Source organism: Ipomoea nil, unplaced genomic scaffold (assembly GCF_001879475.1).
Source record: "Ipomoea nil cultivar Tokyo-kokei standard unplaced genomic scaffold, Asagao_1.1 scaffold2480, whole genome shotgun sequence".
Lineage (NCBI taxonomy): Eukaryota > Viridiplantae > Streptophyta > Magnoliopsida > Solanales > Convolvulaceae > Ipomoea > Ipomoea nil.
In genome coordinates this window covers 5,440,494-5,460,755 of record NW_017618908.1, presented here as the reverse complement: position 1 = coordinate 5,460,755, position 20,262 = coordinate 5,440,494, and the positions used below count along the sequence as shown (strand labels likewise).

At 37.9% G+C, this 20,262-nt stretch overlaps 3 protein-coding genes across 8 annotated transcripts; 1 reads left to right on the top strand and 2 right to left on the bottom strand.

Annotated features, from left to right (window-relative positions):
- Positions 1-980: 980 nt before the first annotated feature.
- On the bottom strand, positions 981-7,826 carry LOC109152792 (mechanosensitive ion channel protein 3, chloroplastic-like). The gene is made up of 14 exons (XM_019300434.1): positions 7,525-7,826; positions 7,052-7,205; positions 6,899-6,958; positions 6,355-6,515; positions 5,548-5,671; positions 5,361-5,458; positions 5,127-5,240; positions 4,901-4,961; positions 4,368-4,517; positions 4,127-4,237; positions 3,511-3,678; positions 2,882-2,995; positions 2,575-2,631; positions 981-2,012 (listed from the first exon to the last, which is right to left on the bottom strand). The coding sequence occupies exons 2-14, from the start codon at positions 7,127-7,129 to the stop codon at positions 1,164-1,166; spliced, it is 2,145 nt and encodes a 714-aa protein (XP_019155979.1). The 5' UTR covers positions 7,130-7,205; positions 7,525-7,826; the 3' UTR covers positions 981-1,163.
- A 1,130-nt stretch (positions 7,827-8,956) lies between these two features.
- On the bottom strand, positions 8,957-14,127 carry LOC109152794 (argininosuccinate lyase, chloroplastic-like). Of its 2 annotated transcripts, none has more exons than XM_019300436.1 (7): positions 13,747-14,127; positions 12,048-12,311; positions 11,698-11,814; positions 11,092-11,240; positions 10,461-10,752; positions 10,135-10,299; positions 8,957-9,543 (listed from the first exon to the last, which is right to left on the bottom strand). In XM_019300436.1, exons 1-7 carry the CDS (start codon positions 14,059-14,061, stop codon positions 9,295-9,297), a joined length of 1,551 nt encoding a protein of 516 aa, XP_019155981.1. In that variant the 5' UTR covers positions 14,062-14,127; the 3' UTR covers positions 8,957-9,294. The 2 variants fall into 2 exon arrangements, with proteins under 2 accessions (XP_019155981.1, XP_019155982.1); XM_019300437.1 differs by having other exon boundaries at positions 12,048-12,288; positions 13,747-14,055.
- A 1,832-nt stretch (positions 14,128-15,959) lies between these two features.
- On the top strand, positions 15,960-19,403 carry LOC109152801. 5 transcript variants are annotated; one of them, XR_002049417.1, is made up of 4 exons: positions 15,960-17,946; positions 18,726-18,804; positions 18,933-18,955; positions 19,061-19,403. XR_002049417.1 is itself a non-coding variant. In XM_019300448.1 (3 exons), exons 1-2 carry the CDS (start codon positions 17,490-17,492, stop codon positions 18,773-18,775), a joined length of 507 nt encoding a protein of 168 aa, XP_019155993.1. In that variant the 5' UTR covers positions 15,960-17,489; the 3' UTR covers positions 18,776-18,804; positions 19,061-19,403. The 5 variants fall into 5 exon arrangements, 2 of the variants coding, with proteins under 2 accessions (XP_019155993.1, XP_019155992.1); XR_002049416.1 differs by having other exon boundaries at positions 19,029-19,364; XM_019300448.1 differs by lacking the exon at positions 18,933-18,955.
- Positions 19,404-20,262: the final 859 nt, after the last annotated feature.

Sequence of the window (20,262 nt, the reverse complement as noted above, 5' to 3'; positions counted from 1 at the left end):
AAGGGAATCAGTTTTCTTTACTTACCTTAAAATGCGTGCCAAAACTAAGTAGGACATACATTACGGGATTGAGGGAGTATATAATATGACATACATACACCCGTAGACTAGTTTGATACTTTGAATCTTTGGATAATTGAAATATTTGAGTATTTTTAGTTTTTAATATTGTTTTGATGTTATGACTTATGAATTATCATTATTTCATTTAGAGTAAATACCCAAAATGGTCCCTCAACTATAGCTAAATTTACAAATTGGTCATCGACTTTTAATTTTAACCAATTAAGTCTTTAACTTTGCAATTTTAACACGATTTGGTCATTCGAACACTTCTGCATTAACGTCGGCGCCGCGCCGTCATCGACGATCTCCAGAAATACCCGCAGCTCTCACCGGAACACATGGAGGCCTCCAGGATGACGCTGCACCGGTTCGGAAACACGTTGTCTTCTTCACTCTGGTACGAACTCAACTATATTGAATCCAAATGGAGGATGAAGAAAGGCGACAAAATTTGACAGATTGCTTTCGGCGGTGGATTCAAATGTAACAGTGCGGTCTGAAAATGCAACCGGAACCTTAAAAAATCGACGATGGACCATGAAATTACATATATATCCTCAAAAATCACAGTCAACAAACGGTCAAATAGACGGAGGACCAAATCGTGTTAAAATTGTAAAGTTAAGGACTTAATTGGTTAAAATTGAAAGTCAAGGATCAATTTGTGAATTTAGCTATAGTCGAGGGACCATTTTGGGTATTTACTTTTTCATTTATTTAGATGTGTTATTTAATTGAATGTTGAAAACAACCTCACTAAAATTGTCAAACTGCAAATCTGCTACTGTTTTTTTGACGCTCGCTCCGCCTAGGCACTAGGTGCTCGACTAGTGCCTAACGCCTACCGCAACCATGATTGTGCTAAAGGCAAGCTAGCAAGAATCGGAGAAATCAACATTCATCGAATCAAAATATTGACAAATAGGGCAGTAACTTAAATACTTTAATGGTGGCAGATTCTTGTTTTACAGTACAACAGTGGAAACTTTGGTAACATGTACGATTCTACAAGTGTGCACAATGCCGCCGGCGCTAAAAACATGGCCTTACTGCATTATTGCGCACACTCAAATTTATAGCAATAATCACTCCTTTTATCATTCTTTCAAATCGCTTGGGGAGGAGCTTTGAACTCCGGCGTCATCCTTCTTATCTTTGCCGCCAGTGGTGGTGGCGGTGGTGATGGCGTTGTTCCCATTCCGGCAGGCGGCCAACTCCTTCGACTCTACAGCCGCTGCGGGGGATGGGGATGGGGATGGGGATGAGGATGGAGTCATTTCTTCTTCAATCGGGAGCGTGCGCTTTGATCCTTCGAGTGCAACGCCGAGAAGTATGTTCTCCTCTAGCGTTGGCCTCGCCACAGCCTGAGATGGCGCTGGGGCGGGTCTTTCACCACCGTCTTGTTTTGCCTGTGGAACACCCGAAGGTGCATCTATCTTCTCGGCGCTCAATTCGGGGACAACCAATGCCTCCCCGGGAACTACCTTGTCAACTTGCTGCTGCCTCTCGTTTTTACTTTGAACCGAATCGGCAGAGCCGGTGTTTGGCGTTTTGCCATCCGATTCCGAGGTTGCTACTCCTGCTTCGGTGTCAGTACTAGACCCTGAAGAGCCGCGAGTATCGATTCTGTTGCCATCAACGATTGGCGGGGAACCATCGGCCGCCTTGGAGGCCGTCGTCTGCACCTCAGATTTCCCGTCTTTTTCTTGGTTAGGTCTTGGAGGCGTAGCCCCCGCTCTGGTCTTATCCTCGCTGCTATTAATTTTATAAGACGGCTCAATCAGGAGGAACGGGTGGTTAGCACGGTTAACAGTGATAACAGAATCAGCAAGCGGCACTTCATCCACATCGGCCTCCTTGTATATTTTCTGCACTGTGCGGATAGGCGTGGCAAGGCGAGCGCGATGATGACTGATTACTCTAAGAAGATCCAGCAATATGACTTCCTGTTCAAAGGTTTGAAATGGTAATTGTTAAGAGTCCCACATTGATAAAATAAGAGAGTGATTAATTCTATTCATTCATATCGATGTATCTATTCATTCATATGATTGCCAAGAGTGATTAAAAATGTTATGAAATGTATGAATTGATGGAAACCGTTATAAAGTGTTAAGAGCTATCGGTTAGACCAGCTAATTGATTGGATTCAGTCTTTTAGTGCGGTTTGGCCCATTGCATTATAGGAAGATTCATAACTGTGAACCCCACTAAAAGTGTTATCACAATTCATTAGTCATCCATAATGCGTACCATGCTGGCCCCTCGAGCGCACCTTTTCTTTTATGGGCCTCCACACTTTGGCCCAACCTCACAACCCTAGGCCCAAATTGCACCCCCTCGGCCCATCTACATCCGTCCCAATGGCATGGAAATCCCATGCCCATCAATAACACATTCCAAATGATAAAGATATGATCATATCTAATATTTCCATTATTATGCTCACCATGTAAGTGCATGAACTATATACGATCATATAATCATGTTATAGTGAACAACTCTCACCTTGACTCGAAGGTACTCTTCAAAATGTGAAGTCTTTACAAAGCAAGACACCATGATCTGTTATGAAAATGTGTTCAATGAAAGAATTAGGATCATTAAAACCGGGATACAATAATGATAACATATCAAAAGTGCAGAAGGCATTTTCCGTATATTTACACACATTTAGTGTGATGTAAAAACAAATCCCGTGAACCAACACTAGTGTGCCGGTGGCATCAATGGCCATCATCGGTTTCTCTTACATAATAGAAAAACTAATCACTTTGTAAATAAAAGCACTTGTCTGCACATTAAAACAACTTACCAAAAGAGCCTGATTCTCTCGATCAATATTATCGAGGAAAATTCGTCTATGTAATCTTTGTTGTTCCACTTGAGGATTTTTGGCTAAAACTTTCCGCATGTCAGCAACAATATTCTATTCACAAAAAAAGTTACCGTTGTCGGAAATTGGGAAACAATTTCTCAAACACACTGGCATGTTTGGTAGAGAGGAATTGCAATTCCTTTCCCACTTAATTCCAAGAAATGGAAAATTCCAGAGTTTGGTTGGGAGGAATTGCAATTCTATGGAATTACAATTCCTAAAATTTGAGGGATTGCAAATCCCACCTCCCCCTAGGAATTGCAATTCCATAATACATGGAAGAAAGTTTGGGGTGTGTGGACCAAATTGCCCTCCCTACTAATCTTACATCTTTCCCTAGGAATTGCAATTACATAGGCATTTTGGTCTTTATACTACTTATTCCCTTCCAATTCCCATATATACCAAACACTATAATTGAAATTCCCAGTAATTCTATTTCTGCCTACCAAACAATGGAATTTGAATTCCTACTTTATTCTCACCCTATTCCTTTCCCCCCTAATTCCCTCCTTGCAACCAAACGGCAAATATATATGTATTCATGACTGCAATTTACTCCTTACATTGATCTTATTCACATCCAGGTGACTGATAGCAAGGTGAGTCTTGATACGCCAATGAGTCTTCTGGGTAAGATTCCTAACCACGTTTACCGTGAATTTATGATTTGGAATATGAATTGCTTCACGGTCATCACCTCTTATGACCGTTGGCGACCACCAGCCGACATGCTATGACAACACAAACATTGATCATTTAACAACTTAACATTTTAACACAAGTTATAATCAACTGATCCTTAAAAACAGCAAAAGTATCGTGCAGTCTTTCTAAATTAGGCTTCATACAAACCATAGGTACTAAGCAGGCCACCGTTGACTATAGATAGCTAGCAAGCCGTAGTTGACGGTGTTTCCACCCCAGTACATGATTTTATAGCAGATTAGTAACCAGCTTGGTTGGCGTGAGTGGCCGTGCACTCTTGTCCCTTAAGAGAGGTAAACCCCCTCTCGTATGGAAAACCCAATCTGGGCAACACTTTGCCACTTAAATGGGCCGGCCCGGTGCGAACGGGGAGTAGTCTGAGTATGGTACGGGCTTAAAGGTGCCTCCTACAGTTAGGGCCTGCTCAGGACACCTCGTGGTTTGACCAAAGACAGCAGATTAGTAAAAGCATACCTCGACTGTACCCGAGACTTCATAACCGTCTATCTTTGTTTGAATCCAATTATTCAGAACAAAAGGCCTTGTCGCATGGATCATAACGCTCGAAAGAAAATTTGTAAATATCTGGAAAAAATTAAGTATTGGAAATACAGTTACGGAAGAAATTACGCAGAGAACTAACATAAGAACAACAAAATAGACTATGGTATGAGAGATGAAGAAACGGCAGTAAGAGACACAAAAAATTCATTACCTCACGACCAGCAAGAGTGAGCAATACTGTACCAAGACCCCCAGCAGTTAGCCACTTTTGCGTGGAAAAACCAAGCAGCTCCATGAACAATGACACAGCCGCAATCCATACAGCTGTATACACAGCTTTTCCCGCAAATTCAAATCCCATCTACAAAAGCAAGAATAATGTTGGAGGGTGAGAATTCTTTCAACTATACCGGAAACAGAAAATAATAGCAAAAACCCAGTAAAGAGGATAAAAAATGTTGCTCCAACAGGAAAGCACAAAAAAAGAATCGAAAATCTTGGGATAACCCCAGAACAAGCTTTCGTGGAAACTAGGTAAGCTTTTGAGAGGGTATGCAAAGATAACTAGTAAACAAAGAAAAGAATAGACGAATAGATTTGGTACCAACTGAAGGGGAGTGTAGGGACAAATACTTAAAAAACGTTTCTTGACTGGTTTAGAAAGCTGCTTGAAAGTTTTTTCATTACCAAGATAAATGTTCAACACAAGTATGAGAAAAAATTACATAAAGAAATGGCACGTACATTTCTTGCATCACTTGACTCTTTTGTCTCTCCAAAAAATTTGTGTGTTTGCTGAATCAAGCTGCCAAAGGCCCAAAACAATGTTTAAACATCATGAAGCACTTTTCTAACTAATCACCCAGAAAATAAGTTGTGGAGAAATCGTTAGTCATCCAAAAATCACAACTAAAGAAGCCTGATAGGAAATTTCGGCAAATTTTCCATGACAAATTCGTGAAAAAGGTACCTTGACAAACAATAGGCGAAAGAGAGTACTGTAGACAATGACTGTATAAAAGTTAAAAGCCTTTGCTTGACAGCTTGTACTCGGACTGAAGGTAAAATTACTGGGTCTAGTGTTCTGCAGAATTTGCATATTAATTAGAACAGCTAGAAAAGTACACAAATTGAATCCATATAGCCTTAAAGTGAACAGGAAAAGCAGAAATTTAAATTAAATTTTTTAAAATGCAATTATAACCTGCATATAAGTGTAGCTCCAGCCCATAGTAACAAAGGTTGAAGATAAGATGTCACAACATAATGTGTGTTACTGTTTTTCCAATTATTATCACTCTTCTGCACAAAATTTTCAGACAAAGATAGAGTTATAAACCAAACAATATAAACAGGCTATAGCAAGAAAGGCCATTGAGGGAAGCATGTACATGAAGGAAAAGAATCCAGCCAAAACGTATGAGTGGCCTGAGACCCCAAGCAGCAAATGCAATTACGCCAACAGCTGGAACCAACTTATGCACAAGGGGGCTTCCGTGCAGGGCATTAAATGAACTGTGAAATAACAGTCAAAACAGCATTACTTTCTGATATTGACCATGTGAAGTATGAGCATAACATGACTGTCTTAGACAAAAGACCATTATTAACTTAAATTGCATGGTTGCAGTAGGCGTTGGGTGCTAGTTGGGCGGTAGAGTAGCGCCTAGCACCTAGACAGCCTAGGCGACTAACTAAAAAAAACAATGCACATGTCCTGGGTGTATGTCATATTATACACACACACACACACACACACATATATATATATATAATGAAAAAAAATTAGCAAGGCCGAGTTCGCCGTCAACTCGACCGAGTTAGGCGCCTATGCGGCCGGCCGCCTAGGGGGGAAATCGCCACGGCCTAGGGACGCATAGCGCCTAGGCGGCTGCCTAGGCCGATTTTTGCAACAGTGATAAATTGAATTTAAAACTTTGGCTTCTAAGGTCATTTAGAAAGAGAACCAAGAACGTGAATACTTTTTTGAAGGCCAAAGCTATGATTCGGACAAAAAATCAAGTTGATGGCGTAGTTACTGAGAGAGAATGCCCCTCCCGTAATAACTATATTTGTGACTTTTAACTAGCACATCAAAAGGAATCCTCTTAAGAACAAAACATGGGATAGGCTTTCACAAGAGGGAATCTTAGATCAGATTGCTTTCATAAGTTCAAGATAGACAATGTAAGAGATACCTTGTCAATATCGAAGCGGCTGTTTTGAGAACAGAAACATCAAAGCCTCCAGTAGGCTTTAATATGGACTGGCAAAGGAAAATATTATGTCTACTATATACAGGACTGAGACATAAAGGCCGTACACAGTTCAGTAGGTGGACACTCCAAAAGTCCTGCCGCTGAAGATGCAATACAAAGGAGTATGAATTTGGCACAACAAAATGTAGATATGTGAACACCAGAGTATATATACTATATAAAAATGAAAATCACAATAGCTAACAAGAATAATTACAGTAAATGCTAGTTAAAGACAAAAGGCTGAACAAGAAAGAAAGTTTAGCAGTGCTCTTAGTCTCTTACCAAACAGTAGGCTGAAGAACTTCAAAATTTTTACCATCAAACAAACATATGCATTCTCAATTAAGATGAACAATAAAAAGATTTAAGTCCAAAGCTAATAATTTATAGAACTGTTTGAAGACAAGGCTTGTAAAAGACAGGAAAAAAAGCCAAAATTAAAACAGTAACTAGATTTTCAAGCCAAAACTGAAAATTGTACCGAAAAATGTGAAGAAAGAAACGAAGTAGATGAATGTATCTGGCTCTTATCAAACATGCCCTGAAAAGATAAATAACCAAATCTATTATCATGGCTACTGAATACTGAAGTACAAGTAATTCAGGCCATGGATTGGCAGAGCAGACCATGTACCTTAGATGGGCAATTGTAGCCATATTTCCCATGAATCCCCATTTCACGGGGCAACAGCAATGAGCTAGCAGCCGCCATTGTTGAAAACTAAGGAAGAAATTCCAGTAAAAAAACAATCTTTATGCACATAAGGAGAGCACCTTATATTCAAGACCTAGATTACCCAAAAATAGAAAAAGAGAAAAAAGGAAGCATAAATTAATGAACTTCACCAACACACTCAAGATTATTAAAATAATAAAAAAAAAATAATAAAAACACACGCACAAAGTATTATGCAGTACTCGGATCTCTCGCATCAAATTTGAAATTATCAATGCAGAAATCCGATTTCTCCCAATCTCCAGACAACCTCAAAAACCTCAAAGCCCTAACCCCCAAACAAAATTGAATCTTTACAAAATCCCCAAGCAAATTGAAGCAGCAAAAACACAGAAATCGACAATTAAACCAGAATTGGGCAAACTTTTCACCTAAAACACCTTGAAATGGAAAGATTTTTTCAGCAGTTCCCGTTCGCGGAAACCGGAACAGTTTTATGTGGGGTTGGGAATATGAAATCGCGGGTCGCCGCCGGAAGTGATCGGAAACTACGCTACAGTTGCGTGCTCAAGTGGATTACACCAACTGTTTTGGATAATTCCTCACGGGGTTCGATGTACGGTTAACTCTTACGTGTCACGATTGGATTCAGACAAGAGAATTATTGAAAAGAAAACGTGGCGAATTGAGACGTGTGATGCTCGCCAACCTATCTTTTTCCTCTCAACCGAGTCGCTACGGGCCAGGGGTTTCCGAACATCCTTTTAAAATCGAATTAATACCTTTATTAAAAAAAAATGATTGTTGAATTTTCGATTTGATTAATGTTATGAGTCAGCTAACTTGTAGCTCAATAATATTTTTGTAGTTCTTTCAAATAAAAGGTCATAAATTCGAATTCCAGTAAAGTATTGATTTTTTCTGTTTTGAACTTTAGTTCAGGTATTGACTCTTGGTACTTAATAAATTGAGAAAATTATATTATATTGTGATAGAGTTAGTAGCACTAAAAAAATTATATTATTAATTAAAATTAGTTTGAAATATTAATTAATAATTTGGTTTATGAATACTTGCACTTATTTATTGATAAATCACACTTAATAATATATTAATTCTTTGTTAATATATATGCATGTAGGTATGTCCAATGACTTAACAATTTTTTAATATTTGGGAAGAGTGTTTTGGTCATCTTTAATTCAAAATATTCAATTTTGTACCAAATTTTGGTGTAACACTATATATTTACACCATTTGGTCTAAAATTTGATGTCTTCTTGGAAGAAGGTTTGATCAAATTTTTACACCAAAATGATATTTTAGTGTCTTCTTTAGAGATGGCCTTATGAACACAATTGTCATAATTCGTTTTTCGTATTGTACTATAAACACAATTGTCATACAAAAAACGCAATTGCTACTTGCGTTTCATCTTCGTATCTATACGTCTAAGAGACGAAAGTGACACTTACATCTCTCATATAGTATGTGAGACACATAACGTATTTTTAGAACAAAAAAAAAAAAAAAAAGGGTTTAAATTTTTTTCTAAACCTCATTTGAGAGCCTGACATGAAACGCATGTTCTAAATGAATTTTTCTCGATATTATACATTTTTAAAAATTTCCTATTTTTGTCATTGCCTATTCAAAGCTTTCCATTTCGGTCATTGACATGATGTTAGTAAGTTAAAAAAGGGTCACCAAAAAACACGATTTGACATTTTTATGTTGCACATTCAAAGCTTTCCATTCCGGTGCACATTCAAAGCTTTGTATGAAGATTTGACATTTCGGTCATTGCACATTCAAAGCTTTCCATTCCGGTGCACTATTCATATCGGAATTCCAATGTGAAAATTTTAACCAAGAGACCTCTTTAACCCATTCATTCCAAGATTAATCCCACTCTCACAACAGCAATTTCAACCTACTAATCTCAGCAAATGAGTTTTATCAATAGAAAGGATATAAGGTTAAATTACTACTGCTACATAATATTGGTAGAGTAATTTTTCATGCATTTTAGAAGCTAATGACAATATAAACTGACTCACAGATCAAAAGTTGTAGGAAATGTCATCCCTTTTCCCCTGTGCTGTTTTGTGGTCCTCTAATTGTAGCAAGGCAAGGATAGAGGAAGTCTTTCACCCCAAAGTTTAGCCACAGGTGCATTATATTCTTTACAGATCTGTATTTTATTGAATTTCGAGCTTTGCGATCCAGTAATCGAGTTGACTAGCGACGCATTCTGAACCAGTAGAGCCATAAGAACTGAACTTCTTGATCGAATTCTCGACTCCTAGAAACTCGTAGACTTCCTTGTCAAACACTGGGCTAATGCTGTTCAACTCGTCGAGACTAAGATCTAGAAGCTGGGAATTTCTTGAAACGCACAAGGCAACAGCCCTCCCAACTATGTCGTGTGATGTTCTGAACGGGATTCCCTGCAGAATTAGAGAATCCTGCCTGTTAATCATCATTAAGTCGCAAGGAAAATAAAAGAAACGAGAAGGGCAGTGAATGAGCAACTTTATAGAAGAAAGGGGTCTCATGGGCCAAAAGTTTTCATATGATGAAGAGAAATAAGGGCTTCTTCCCCTAAGTTATACTGGATCCTAGAAGGAAGTTTATAGCAGCTGATTATACAATGACGAATTAAAAAATCACAATTCTCCATACAAATGCCCCGTGATTCTGCAATTGTTATACCATGGACCAGGGTTCATATTGCATTGTCAACCCTGATACAAAAATTTGGTACCTTCAGTTAACACAAAATGTGTCAACTATAGATACAAAATCTGACTTGATAATTGCTGACACATAATATGATAGCTACAGGTACAACTATCAACTGCAGGTATAGAATGTGTCAACTATAGATACAGAATCTGAAGGTTATTTTTGGACCAGGGTCTACAATGCAAGGTAGACCCTGGTCCATGGTATAATTTGCCGTGATTCTGTGAGAAACATCCAAACCGGTCCAAACATATAGCTTGAAAATTAACTGAAGAATGTTTAGTAGCACTTGCCTTTTTCACAAGGTAATCTGCTAAGGTAGTGGCATCAAGATGACCAGCTGGTAAAGCCTTCTGTATTCGTTCCTGATTAAAAGTAATATTCTGGGCAAACTCTGTTGACACTTCAAGCATTCCTGCTATGGTCTTCACACTATCAAATACCGGTTCCTTATCCTCCTATTATTTTAGAAGGGCAGAAAGAGATTAATTTCTCATTGAAACACATGATAATTTAAATTGATTTGTTTGGTTTCTTGTTCTTTTGGGCCGTGGGAGATTATGAAAAGACAATTTTTTTGGTATGAGGTTAATTTCTAATCTAGATAAACTTATATTACCTGTAAATCCCGGTTATATGCCTGTGGGAGTCCCTTGCACAAAACAAGAAGTGAGACCAGGTCACCTACAACTCTGGCAGACTTGCCGCGAACAAGTTCCATAGGATCTGGGTTCTTCTTCTGAGGCATAATACTGCTCCCAGTGGAAACTGCGTCACTAGGTGTGACAAAGCCAAATTCCTCGGAAGCCCACAATATCCATTCTTCACCGAGCCGAGAGAGATGAATGGCCGTGATGGAATTCGCTGACAGAAGTTCCATAACAAAATCACGGTCTGAAACAGCATCAATACTATTGCACAAAATGGTGTGAACATCAGTGTAGATACTAGATCATTAAATAATAAATATTGGAGTTCAATGCAATCTTTTAGTCAGATAACCAAAATTAAGTTCCTTTTCCTTTAGCATTTTTTTCCGACAACCATTCCATTACCTTTAAAATATGCCTAAATTAATCACAGCAAAATAAAGGTACCTAGTTATCACTCAAAACGATTGCATGGCAAGTAAAAACTTCACGGAGAAATGCCCAAATTAAGAATGCATCAGAGTTCACTGTTGTCTAGGTGGAAAAGGAAAAATCTTTAGAAAGATAATGATATTGTTCTAAGAAGATACAGTAGGATACCTGTTCCTCATGGGTGCAGTGAATCCCAATGCATCAGAAGTCATAAATCGATCAATGGGAAGACCAGTACCAGCTAAAGCACAAGCTCCTAGAGGACAGAAGTTCAGCCTCTCTCTACAATCTGCTAAGCGGCCAGCATCACGTTCAAGCTACAAGAAATCATTGCTTCATTGATTTAAAAATGAGTTGAAGAACTTTAGCAGCCAAGTCGATTAGAGAAGCATAGATGATGACAATACACTAACAGTACAAAAAGAAAGCAAAAATAATTGAAAGTAGTGAAAACGTGCAAATAGGCCAACCTCAAGTATTAAAGTCCTTATATATAAGGTGCATGTCATTCAATAAAGGATAAAAATACTTTGTACACTGTATAAAAAATATAACTAGCAGTAAAGAATTGCTAATATAAGACCAAATATCCTCCTTCATAGAGGTAAATCTCAAATTTCTAAATTAAAGATATGTTAAATATGGCATGAGCAAATAAAAGCGAAACTTGTATAATAAACATGAGAATTAGATAAACGTCAGCAGAAATTCTTTATTCTTCAGAAGCAACTGACTACTGTCACTACTAACCTATTAATAAATCTCATTTCATACCTGCTCAACATATGCTAAGAGAAGATGTTGCAGCAGAACTGGTTGTGCTCTTTGCAAATGGGTATATCCAGGAACGATCAGACCCTCATTTTTTATAGCAAGTTTAATCAAAGCAACCTGTATATATAGCAAGTTTAATCATGAGTGAGGTCCAATTCACAACATTAGATTAGGCACCTTCAGTCTCGCACTAGGGTTATGCAAAATTCCAGCCTATTTGCTGACAAGATTACTCATTTCTCTGATAGGAAATCCTAAGAAAATTCTTTTCATATGGTCAGTAGGGGAAAAATCCCGAGAAAATCTTTAGAATAACTATAACCTAACACCATAGTGGAAAAGCATATGACCTGAAGATTTTTTATGCGTGAAATAATTCTGTCAATAGCATCACGGCACCATAAACGGAAGTCAGTTGCAACTTGATCATTTCGACTCCTAGCAGTATGAAGCTTCTTTGCAGATTCACCCACTAAATCAGTAAGAGCTGCTTCAATGTTCATGTGCACATCCTCTCTGTCAGTCCTCCACAAGAACTTGCCTGCTTCAATTTGCCTTTCTATCTCATCTAGACCTTGTAGAATTGTATCCCTGTCATTTTCGCTAATCAATCCCTACGATACACCAAAACAATTGTGCACATTTGAATACTACTCTGTCACATTCCACTTGTTAAGGAAATAGAATTCATGAACTAAATTCGGTCCTCTTTATGTTTGTGCAAAATAGGGATTTGGAACCCACATTCATACTGCAGATTTTTTTTCATCATTGGAACTGAAAGAAGAATATAAATGAATTTAACATGAAATTTAAGGCCCAAACTATGTTACTGAAATTTTAAAAATAAAAAATAAAAAATAAAAATACATTGGATTGAAGATATGAACAAGAACCACATTAAATATTAATTCCACCATGAATTGAAACTTTCAAGTGGCACAAAATTCTTAGCAGGTCAGGATTTTCAAATTTTGCCACTAGTTTATGTGAAATCAAACTTGAAGTTTTGAGAACATATGTTTCATTTTCCTTTTTTTTTCATTAAGGTTAGTGGCACATTAAGCCTCCCAGCTTTTCATTTCTTTGAATTGTATTCCTCAAAAGCAAAGCTTAGACTGCATGAAGTTTGTAATCCTCTACCTTGATAAGATCATAAAATTGTAGATTTGTCCTCTCCCACCCCCATTCCATCCCATGTTAAAAAATAAATAAATAAAGAGAAAATTGCATTTTTTGTCCTTCAGTTATACCAGTAGTGCATATTTAATCCTGAGTTATATGTCACGAAGTGACGATTTTAGTCCCTCAAGACTATTTATGACACCAATATATCACTTAATAATGTGGCTAATTTGATCCTTCAGGGATTACACTTTAGCATAATTTAGGGGTTAAAAATATTTATACATATAACTCAGGGCTAAGTTTGTGCGACGATATAAATTTTCCCATAAATAAATGAATAACAAGATTTTTGTTTTTCCTTCTTCTCCCAAAAAGGTTAATCTCCAACCCCAAGGGCCCACACACGGGCCCGACAAAGCATTTGGGATGATGTAAATCACAGTGACTCAATGGCTCGGCAGGGCCAAATGCCAGTGCGCATGCACAAGGGATTTGACCCACTTTGGGCATAATCCCCACCGTCCCACACTGCCGCTGTCGAGGTTCAAACCTTGATCTCTTCTCCCAAATACTGCTGAACCAGTGAGCTAAGCACAAGATTTTTGCTTTTCCGTTTCTGAGCCTCACCACCACCCCACTCAATTTCAGCTCACAATTTACTATTTCCCTCATTTTCACATGTAAAAGTTCATAGTTCCAATGAATAAATTATTCTTACTGATCCCAAACCAAAAGGAAAAGGAATGCTGATTGAGAATTTCTGAGATAGATGTAACATATAGAAAATTACTCCGTAATTAACCGTTCATGCACAACAACAACAACAACAACAACAACAAAAAGGCGAAAGTTCGAAAGTTTTAACTCAATAAAAGAAAGTGTTAAAAAAATTAAATGATTGGAAAAATGCAATATACAGACCTTGAATGCAAGCATAGAGGCGTGGGCTCGGCTGCCCATGATATCATGCTTGTAGAGAGCTTTGTCGAACGATATGGACTCGGTGAACTTCTCCACGGCGTCCGTCACGCTCTCCTCGAAGCGTCCCCCCCACAGCTTCGCTTCCTTCTCTTTTGCCATGGAAGCTGGCGGCGCGTTCACGTGCTGCGAGGCGTGCGCGAGAAACGGAAGGCGCGCAGCTCGGGCGAAGAAGGGTTTCGCCGTAAGGGCGTGCTTGTGTGGAGATAGAATAGGGGAAAATGTCGAACAGGTTGAGCTCACTAACAATGACTCCATCGACGGCGCCACTGAGCTGAAACAATCCAGACTGAAGAGAGTGCGATTGAGCGAAATACACTCTCTCTCTGTATTTATGTTCGGGTTCATCTTCGGGTCGGTTCTATCCCATTTAGATCTTTTTTCTTTTTTTTTTTAACAGTTAATGCTTCTAAATTTTTACCTAAAAAGAAGTATTGTAAAAATTCGAGCAAATACCAATTTTGGTCCCACGAGTATTAGTAAAATGACAGTTTTGATCCACATGTTTAATTCCTACTAATTTTTATCCACGACTATTATTTTAGTGCTAATTTTCATCCACAACTATTGTTTTAGTGTCAAAATTCATCATGCCGGTCACCCCTTCGTTTAAGACATGCCGAAATATAAAATTATTAAGGGTAGTTTCGTACTTTTCAAATTAGGATCCCTATTTGAGCATGAATAAAGGGATTTAAGCCCTAAAATATATCCCAATTCGCAATTTTTCTCCTAAAATTAAGGTAGGATGAGGAGGAGAACTGCGAATTGGGATTGATCTTAGGGCTTAAATTCATTTATTTATGCTCAAATTGAAATCTTAAGTTGAAGAGGACGAAAATTCCCTTAACAATTTTAGATTTCGCGATGTCTTAAATAGATGAGTGACCGACGTGATGAATTTTGATACTAAAATAATAGTTGTGGATTAAAATTGGTACTAAAACAATAGTCGTGGATGAAAATTGGTAGGAATTAAACATGGGATCAAAATCGTCATTTTGCTAATACTCGTGGGACTAAAATTGATATTTGCTCGTAAAAATTCTGTAGGCATACATTAATCGGCGTTTAGGCACTAGGCACTAGTAGATTGTATCACTATAATCGAAGTTTAGGTGGTCGTCTAAGCGCTGCCTAGGCCGTCTAAGTGCGAATCACCTAGCCTCTTAGGTGTTAACTAAGTCGCCTAGACACCAACTAAACCATCTAGACTCTGATTCCAAAACCTTGAACCGTGTGCATGCTTATATGCGATGATCGAAATGATCACTTGACTATAGTAAAATTATCAATTTAGTTTCAAGTTAACAGATGTCTAACGGCAAAATAAACGAAAGATCAAATTAGTTAAAAATTTAAAATTAAAGGGCTTAATTGATAAAAGAAATAATTAAAGATCAAATTAATAATTTTGATATTAGTCAATGGACCATTTCTATAATTACTTTAAGAGTTTTTTGCACTTTTAATCCCACGACTATAGTGGCACTGGCAGAATTGATCCACGACTTTTGAACCTTGCAATTTTAGTCCACGACTATTGATTTTTTTGCAAAAATGGTCCTTCCGGCCACTTTTCCGTCAAAATTTCACCGAAAAAAAAAATTCTCCATTTTTAGCCGGGTTAAAATTGATTTTTTACTTATCTCAAAAAATTAAAAGAAAAAAATTGATATTTGACTACATACAATATTACTGGGCTACATACTACTGCCCCAGGCGGCGGAGTTCCTGGAGCAGGCGGCAGGGCTGTCAGTAAGCGGCCGTGGCGTTCCCCGGGCTAGTTGGGTTATCCGGCAGCAGCATTGGAGTGGTACATGTACTCCGCCGCCTGGGGCAGTAGTATGTAGCCCAGTAATATTGTATGTAGTCAAATATCAATTTTTTTTCTTTTAATTTTTTGAGATAAGTAAAATGTCAATTTTAATCCGGCTAAAAATAGAGAATTTTTTTTTTCCGGTGAAATTTTGACGGAAAAGTGACCGGAAGGACCACTTTTGCAAAAAAATCAATAATCGTGAACTAAAATTGCAAGGTTCAAAAGTCAAGGATCAGTTCTGCCAGTGCCACTGTAATCGTGGGACTAAAAGTGCAAAAAACTCATTACTTTAATGATAAATAAGGCGCTATTACATGTCTTCCGGCATTAATTTTATCATTTCCGGCGACAATCCAGCCGGCGACGATCGAACTGTCGCCGGTCGCCTTCTCTGAGATGAGGGACTCAGAAAATTTTTGTTTGATTCAGTGGACGTAATTTTACATTCTCATAATCTCATCCTTCCTGTTTTGGGTTGCTTGCGAACGCAGAAGAAGGAAGCAAATTACACGTTATTCGACGTTGAAGAAAAGAACAGCTCAAAAAATATGTCTTTTACGCGATCTCTATCTTTTCTCTTTTAAATTCTCTATCAAAGGATCAAATGGAAAAAGGGAATTGCAGCTGAATATTCGATAAACATTCCAAGTCTGATACAGAAGCAAAGTAGTATTGTATCATTCTTTACAGGGAAGCCCAGTTTGGAATGTCCCCAAAATTGGCTTTTCTGGGTTCATTCTAGAATCCTTCATATATGCATGTGCCTAATTTATTGTTTAAAAGTTTTTATCTTCGCATTTGATTTTTGTATCTGGAAACATACTTGTTCTTTTTCTTGATTTAATTAGGAGGATTCAGAATTCCAGATTATAGCTTCACCCCTTCTGCCTCTTTTGCTGGGGTGGCTTCATAATTGCATTTTTTCCATATTATTATTGCTTGTATTACATTCTAATCCGTTTGTTTTGGGTAAAATTTTCTTGTTTTTTAGGAGAAAGGATAAGTTAGCTCAGAATTTCAGATTTTAGCTTCAATCTTTCTGGCTCTTCTGTTGGGTGGCTTCTCATAATTGCAATTTCCATATTATTATTGCTTGTATTATATTCTAATAATTCATTTTTCTTTGGGGGATAAATTTTCTGTTTGAGTAACGCGAAGCACTATTCGAGCGGTAAATCCTATCTTGTGAACCTGTCAAAGAACCATAAGGAGTTAAATCGGCCTAGATTGTCCATAAGTGGACTGACTCAAACCAAGACGGCCAACAAGTTGCTCCTGCTGGGAGTCGAACTTGAAATCTTATGATTACTAAACTAATAGCCTGACCAACTTGGTTGTTGCTGTCGAGGGATAAATTTTCTTGTTTTTAGGAGAAAGGGATATATTTGGCTATTTTTCTGGGTCAAAATTGAGTATTTCTCCACAAATTTGGACCTATTCTTGTAGGGTTTTGGTCAAGCTGGATATACCTTTAACTTCAACATCTGATTGTTGAAAAAAAAAAAAACAAAAACTAAGAAAGTGAGGGGAAATGAAGAATTTGATAATAGTAAATGGTTTTGCAGCACAACTTCTATATTGATTTTCTTGAATGTTTTACATGAGGATGTTATAAGCTATAACCAAATCTAATAGACCAAAGGGCCCTTTTATCATTATATTCTTATCATTGACACTATCTGTGCAATTTGGTTGTTATGTTTTCTAGTTAGTAGTTTTGTAAAACAAGAACAAAATTTATCCATCGAACCCGTGCTGTGTCAGGCTGCAGATATATACTTTATGCTCGTGTTTTCTGTATGCATACCTAACATAAGATTCTGCGTTCTATTTAGGATCCAAATATTCTTATGGTTTAGATAGAATGGCTGAAGCATTCGCCCCGCTTTCATGGTGGCTGCGGAGTGGGAAACATCGAGAACTTAGAAAAGCTCCCAAAGGGTCCTCCATAAATACATTGCCCGAAATGGAGGTGTTGGAAGTGGATAAGATGAAACATGGGCAAAACATAGCCTCCAGTTCTAGGAGGGGGGTTAAACGCAAATGGGAAAGGCGGGAGGAGAGGAAGATTGACAAAGAGCATGACATTGTTCTTGTGCCATCGGATGGTGGTTGTGTATCAGGCTCCGAGTCTGATGACACTGATTGGTCGATTGGATGGGTGGAGCCTCATGGCTCGGGGTTCAATAGTGACGGTGATTCGGATGATAGCTTCGCTGTGCTGGTTCCTTGCTATGGACGCGGTTGCTTGAGCTTCGAGGATGATTCAAAAGATAAGGTTCTCGGGACGATTGGAAACATCACAGATATATATGCAGCAGGTAAGAGTGTTTCTGGAATTGTTTTATAGTTTATGCCTTTAAATATCCAGTTTTTGTTCAATTCATCTTTCCTTTATGTGCATAGTTCGGCTAATATCCTTCTCTATACCTGCATATGACTTGCAAAAATCATGCTTGAAAAACTACTATTCGGTTAACTAATGCCAATATCAAAACTATGAAATGTGGCTGCGGGTTACTGGTCATCTTTGTTTGAACTGGTCAGCTATGGAAAACCTAGGCTGGTTTACCTCCTTGTAGTCCTTTGCCGGCTAGGGTTACAAGGCATGGTGGCATTTTGACAATAACATTTCGAGGGTGTTTTTAAGAGCAACCACAATAGTGGTTTTTGCTCAGTTTTTGAAGAGAACATAGCTTATGTGGAGGAGAGAGAAGATTTGGGAGCTGCCTGCAAGAGGTTGGTTTTTTGTGGGTCCCGCAGGAGAGAGAAAGTGGAGAAGAGAGGTGCACTGCTGCGCGTTTCGCACACATACAGCGCCCAGCCGGGCGCTTGCAATGCACGTGCCGGCTGGCGCGTTAAATGCTTTGTTTTTGTTTTTTTTCCTTTTTGCGTCAGACCTACTTTTTGTTTTTTATTTTTCCTCTTTTTCCTTCTCTCTCCCTCCTAATTGGCACCTCAAAAACCACAAAAAAACCACTCCTATTGAGGTTGCCCTAAGGTTCCAAGCTACTTATAACAGACTATATACAGAAGTTGTATGTGATTCCCATGCTAAAATCTATGTAACATGCTCTCATAAACTCGCCTTAATTTGTAGGGAACAAGAAGTATATGGAGCAATGGCTATCTTCCCTCCGGAATATCTGACAATATCAAGCATTCGGTACAAACTTGATGTATGCAAACCTAATTATAAACTTATCATAATTTATACGAAAAAAAAAGAGAGACAAAAACCATGTTTGTGTCTATATATATATGTATATACACCATTTTATCTGTGGGATTTATCTACGCTACGCAGGGACCAAACAGCAGAGGATCAAGGTATGATGTTTCCTAAATGTTTGTGTTGAAAAGGATAACGCATAAATGTAACATGTTCGTTTGCAACAAGTAGGTGAACTGCGTTCTTCCTGTCTCGTTCCCCGGATTATGGTGTGAAGAAATGGCCTCTGGCGCGCTGTTCTTGAACGAAGGGCTTGCAAATCTTCTAGAGGGAGGAGAAGAGAAAGTGAAGATGGGAGAAAAGAAACAATAAAGGCAGCCAAAAAACATGGTTGTGTTGTTGTTTGGTTGGTTGTTACATCCTTAAAAAATGCAAATATTGCTTTTGATGTGTGTAAATATGGTCAGGCAGAGATCACTTGACCTGATTGTTGTAAATGGATCATTATGGCTCATCATAAAACATGACTGATTCAGTTCTGAATTCTGATGTCAAAACTGGCAATTACTCCCTGAGAATGTATAATATGAATGACAAATGAATATATAATTTTGCATATATTTTTAATCCAAAGAATGGGAGGCCTCGAAACTCCGCTAGGCACCTGACAAATTATACCATGACTGAGGGTATATCTTGCATTGTGGACTGTGTTCCAAAATAATCTTCAGATTATGTTGTTTCAAAATAACCTTCATATTATGTGTCTACAAATTCTATACTTTGCAGTTAACCGTTTATGTGTCTTTAAATAAATTAAAGGCATATAACATATTAACTACATGTAATATGTTAACATGTTATGTGCTTTCAATTTATTTACCGGACACATAAACAGTTAACTGCAAACACATAATTTTTGGGTTAAGATCCACAATGCAAGATGAATCCTAGTCAAAAAAATGTCATAAATAGTCATTCAACAAAATCATTTTTTTCGAAGAGACCACGATTAGGAGTGTAAACGAACATAGCAGCTTGTGAGCTGGCTCGTTTCGTAATCGAACTGAGCTCGAGCTCAAATATTTTAAGTTCGTGACTCGTCGAGCCGCTCACGAGCTATATATATATATATATATATATATATATATAATTATAGTCGAGCCGCTCGATCAGAGATCGGCTCGAGCTTGGTTAACTTCAAATTCAAATTGAACTCGAGTTGGCTCATTTCATAATCGAGCCGAGCTCGAGCTTGAACTCGGCTCGTTTACACCCCTAACCACGACGCAGAATCTAAACAATTTTTTTTTGAAAGTAGAATCTAAACATTTGAATCCACAATCATGTGAGAGACAAACCAACATGATAAATTGCAATCCTATCCCCTATAAAGGGATACATTATTAATGGAGAAGAATAAAACAAAGAAAAATGTATGTAATTGGTTAATATCATTTATTAA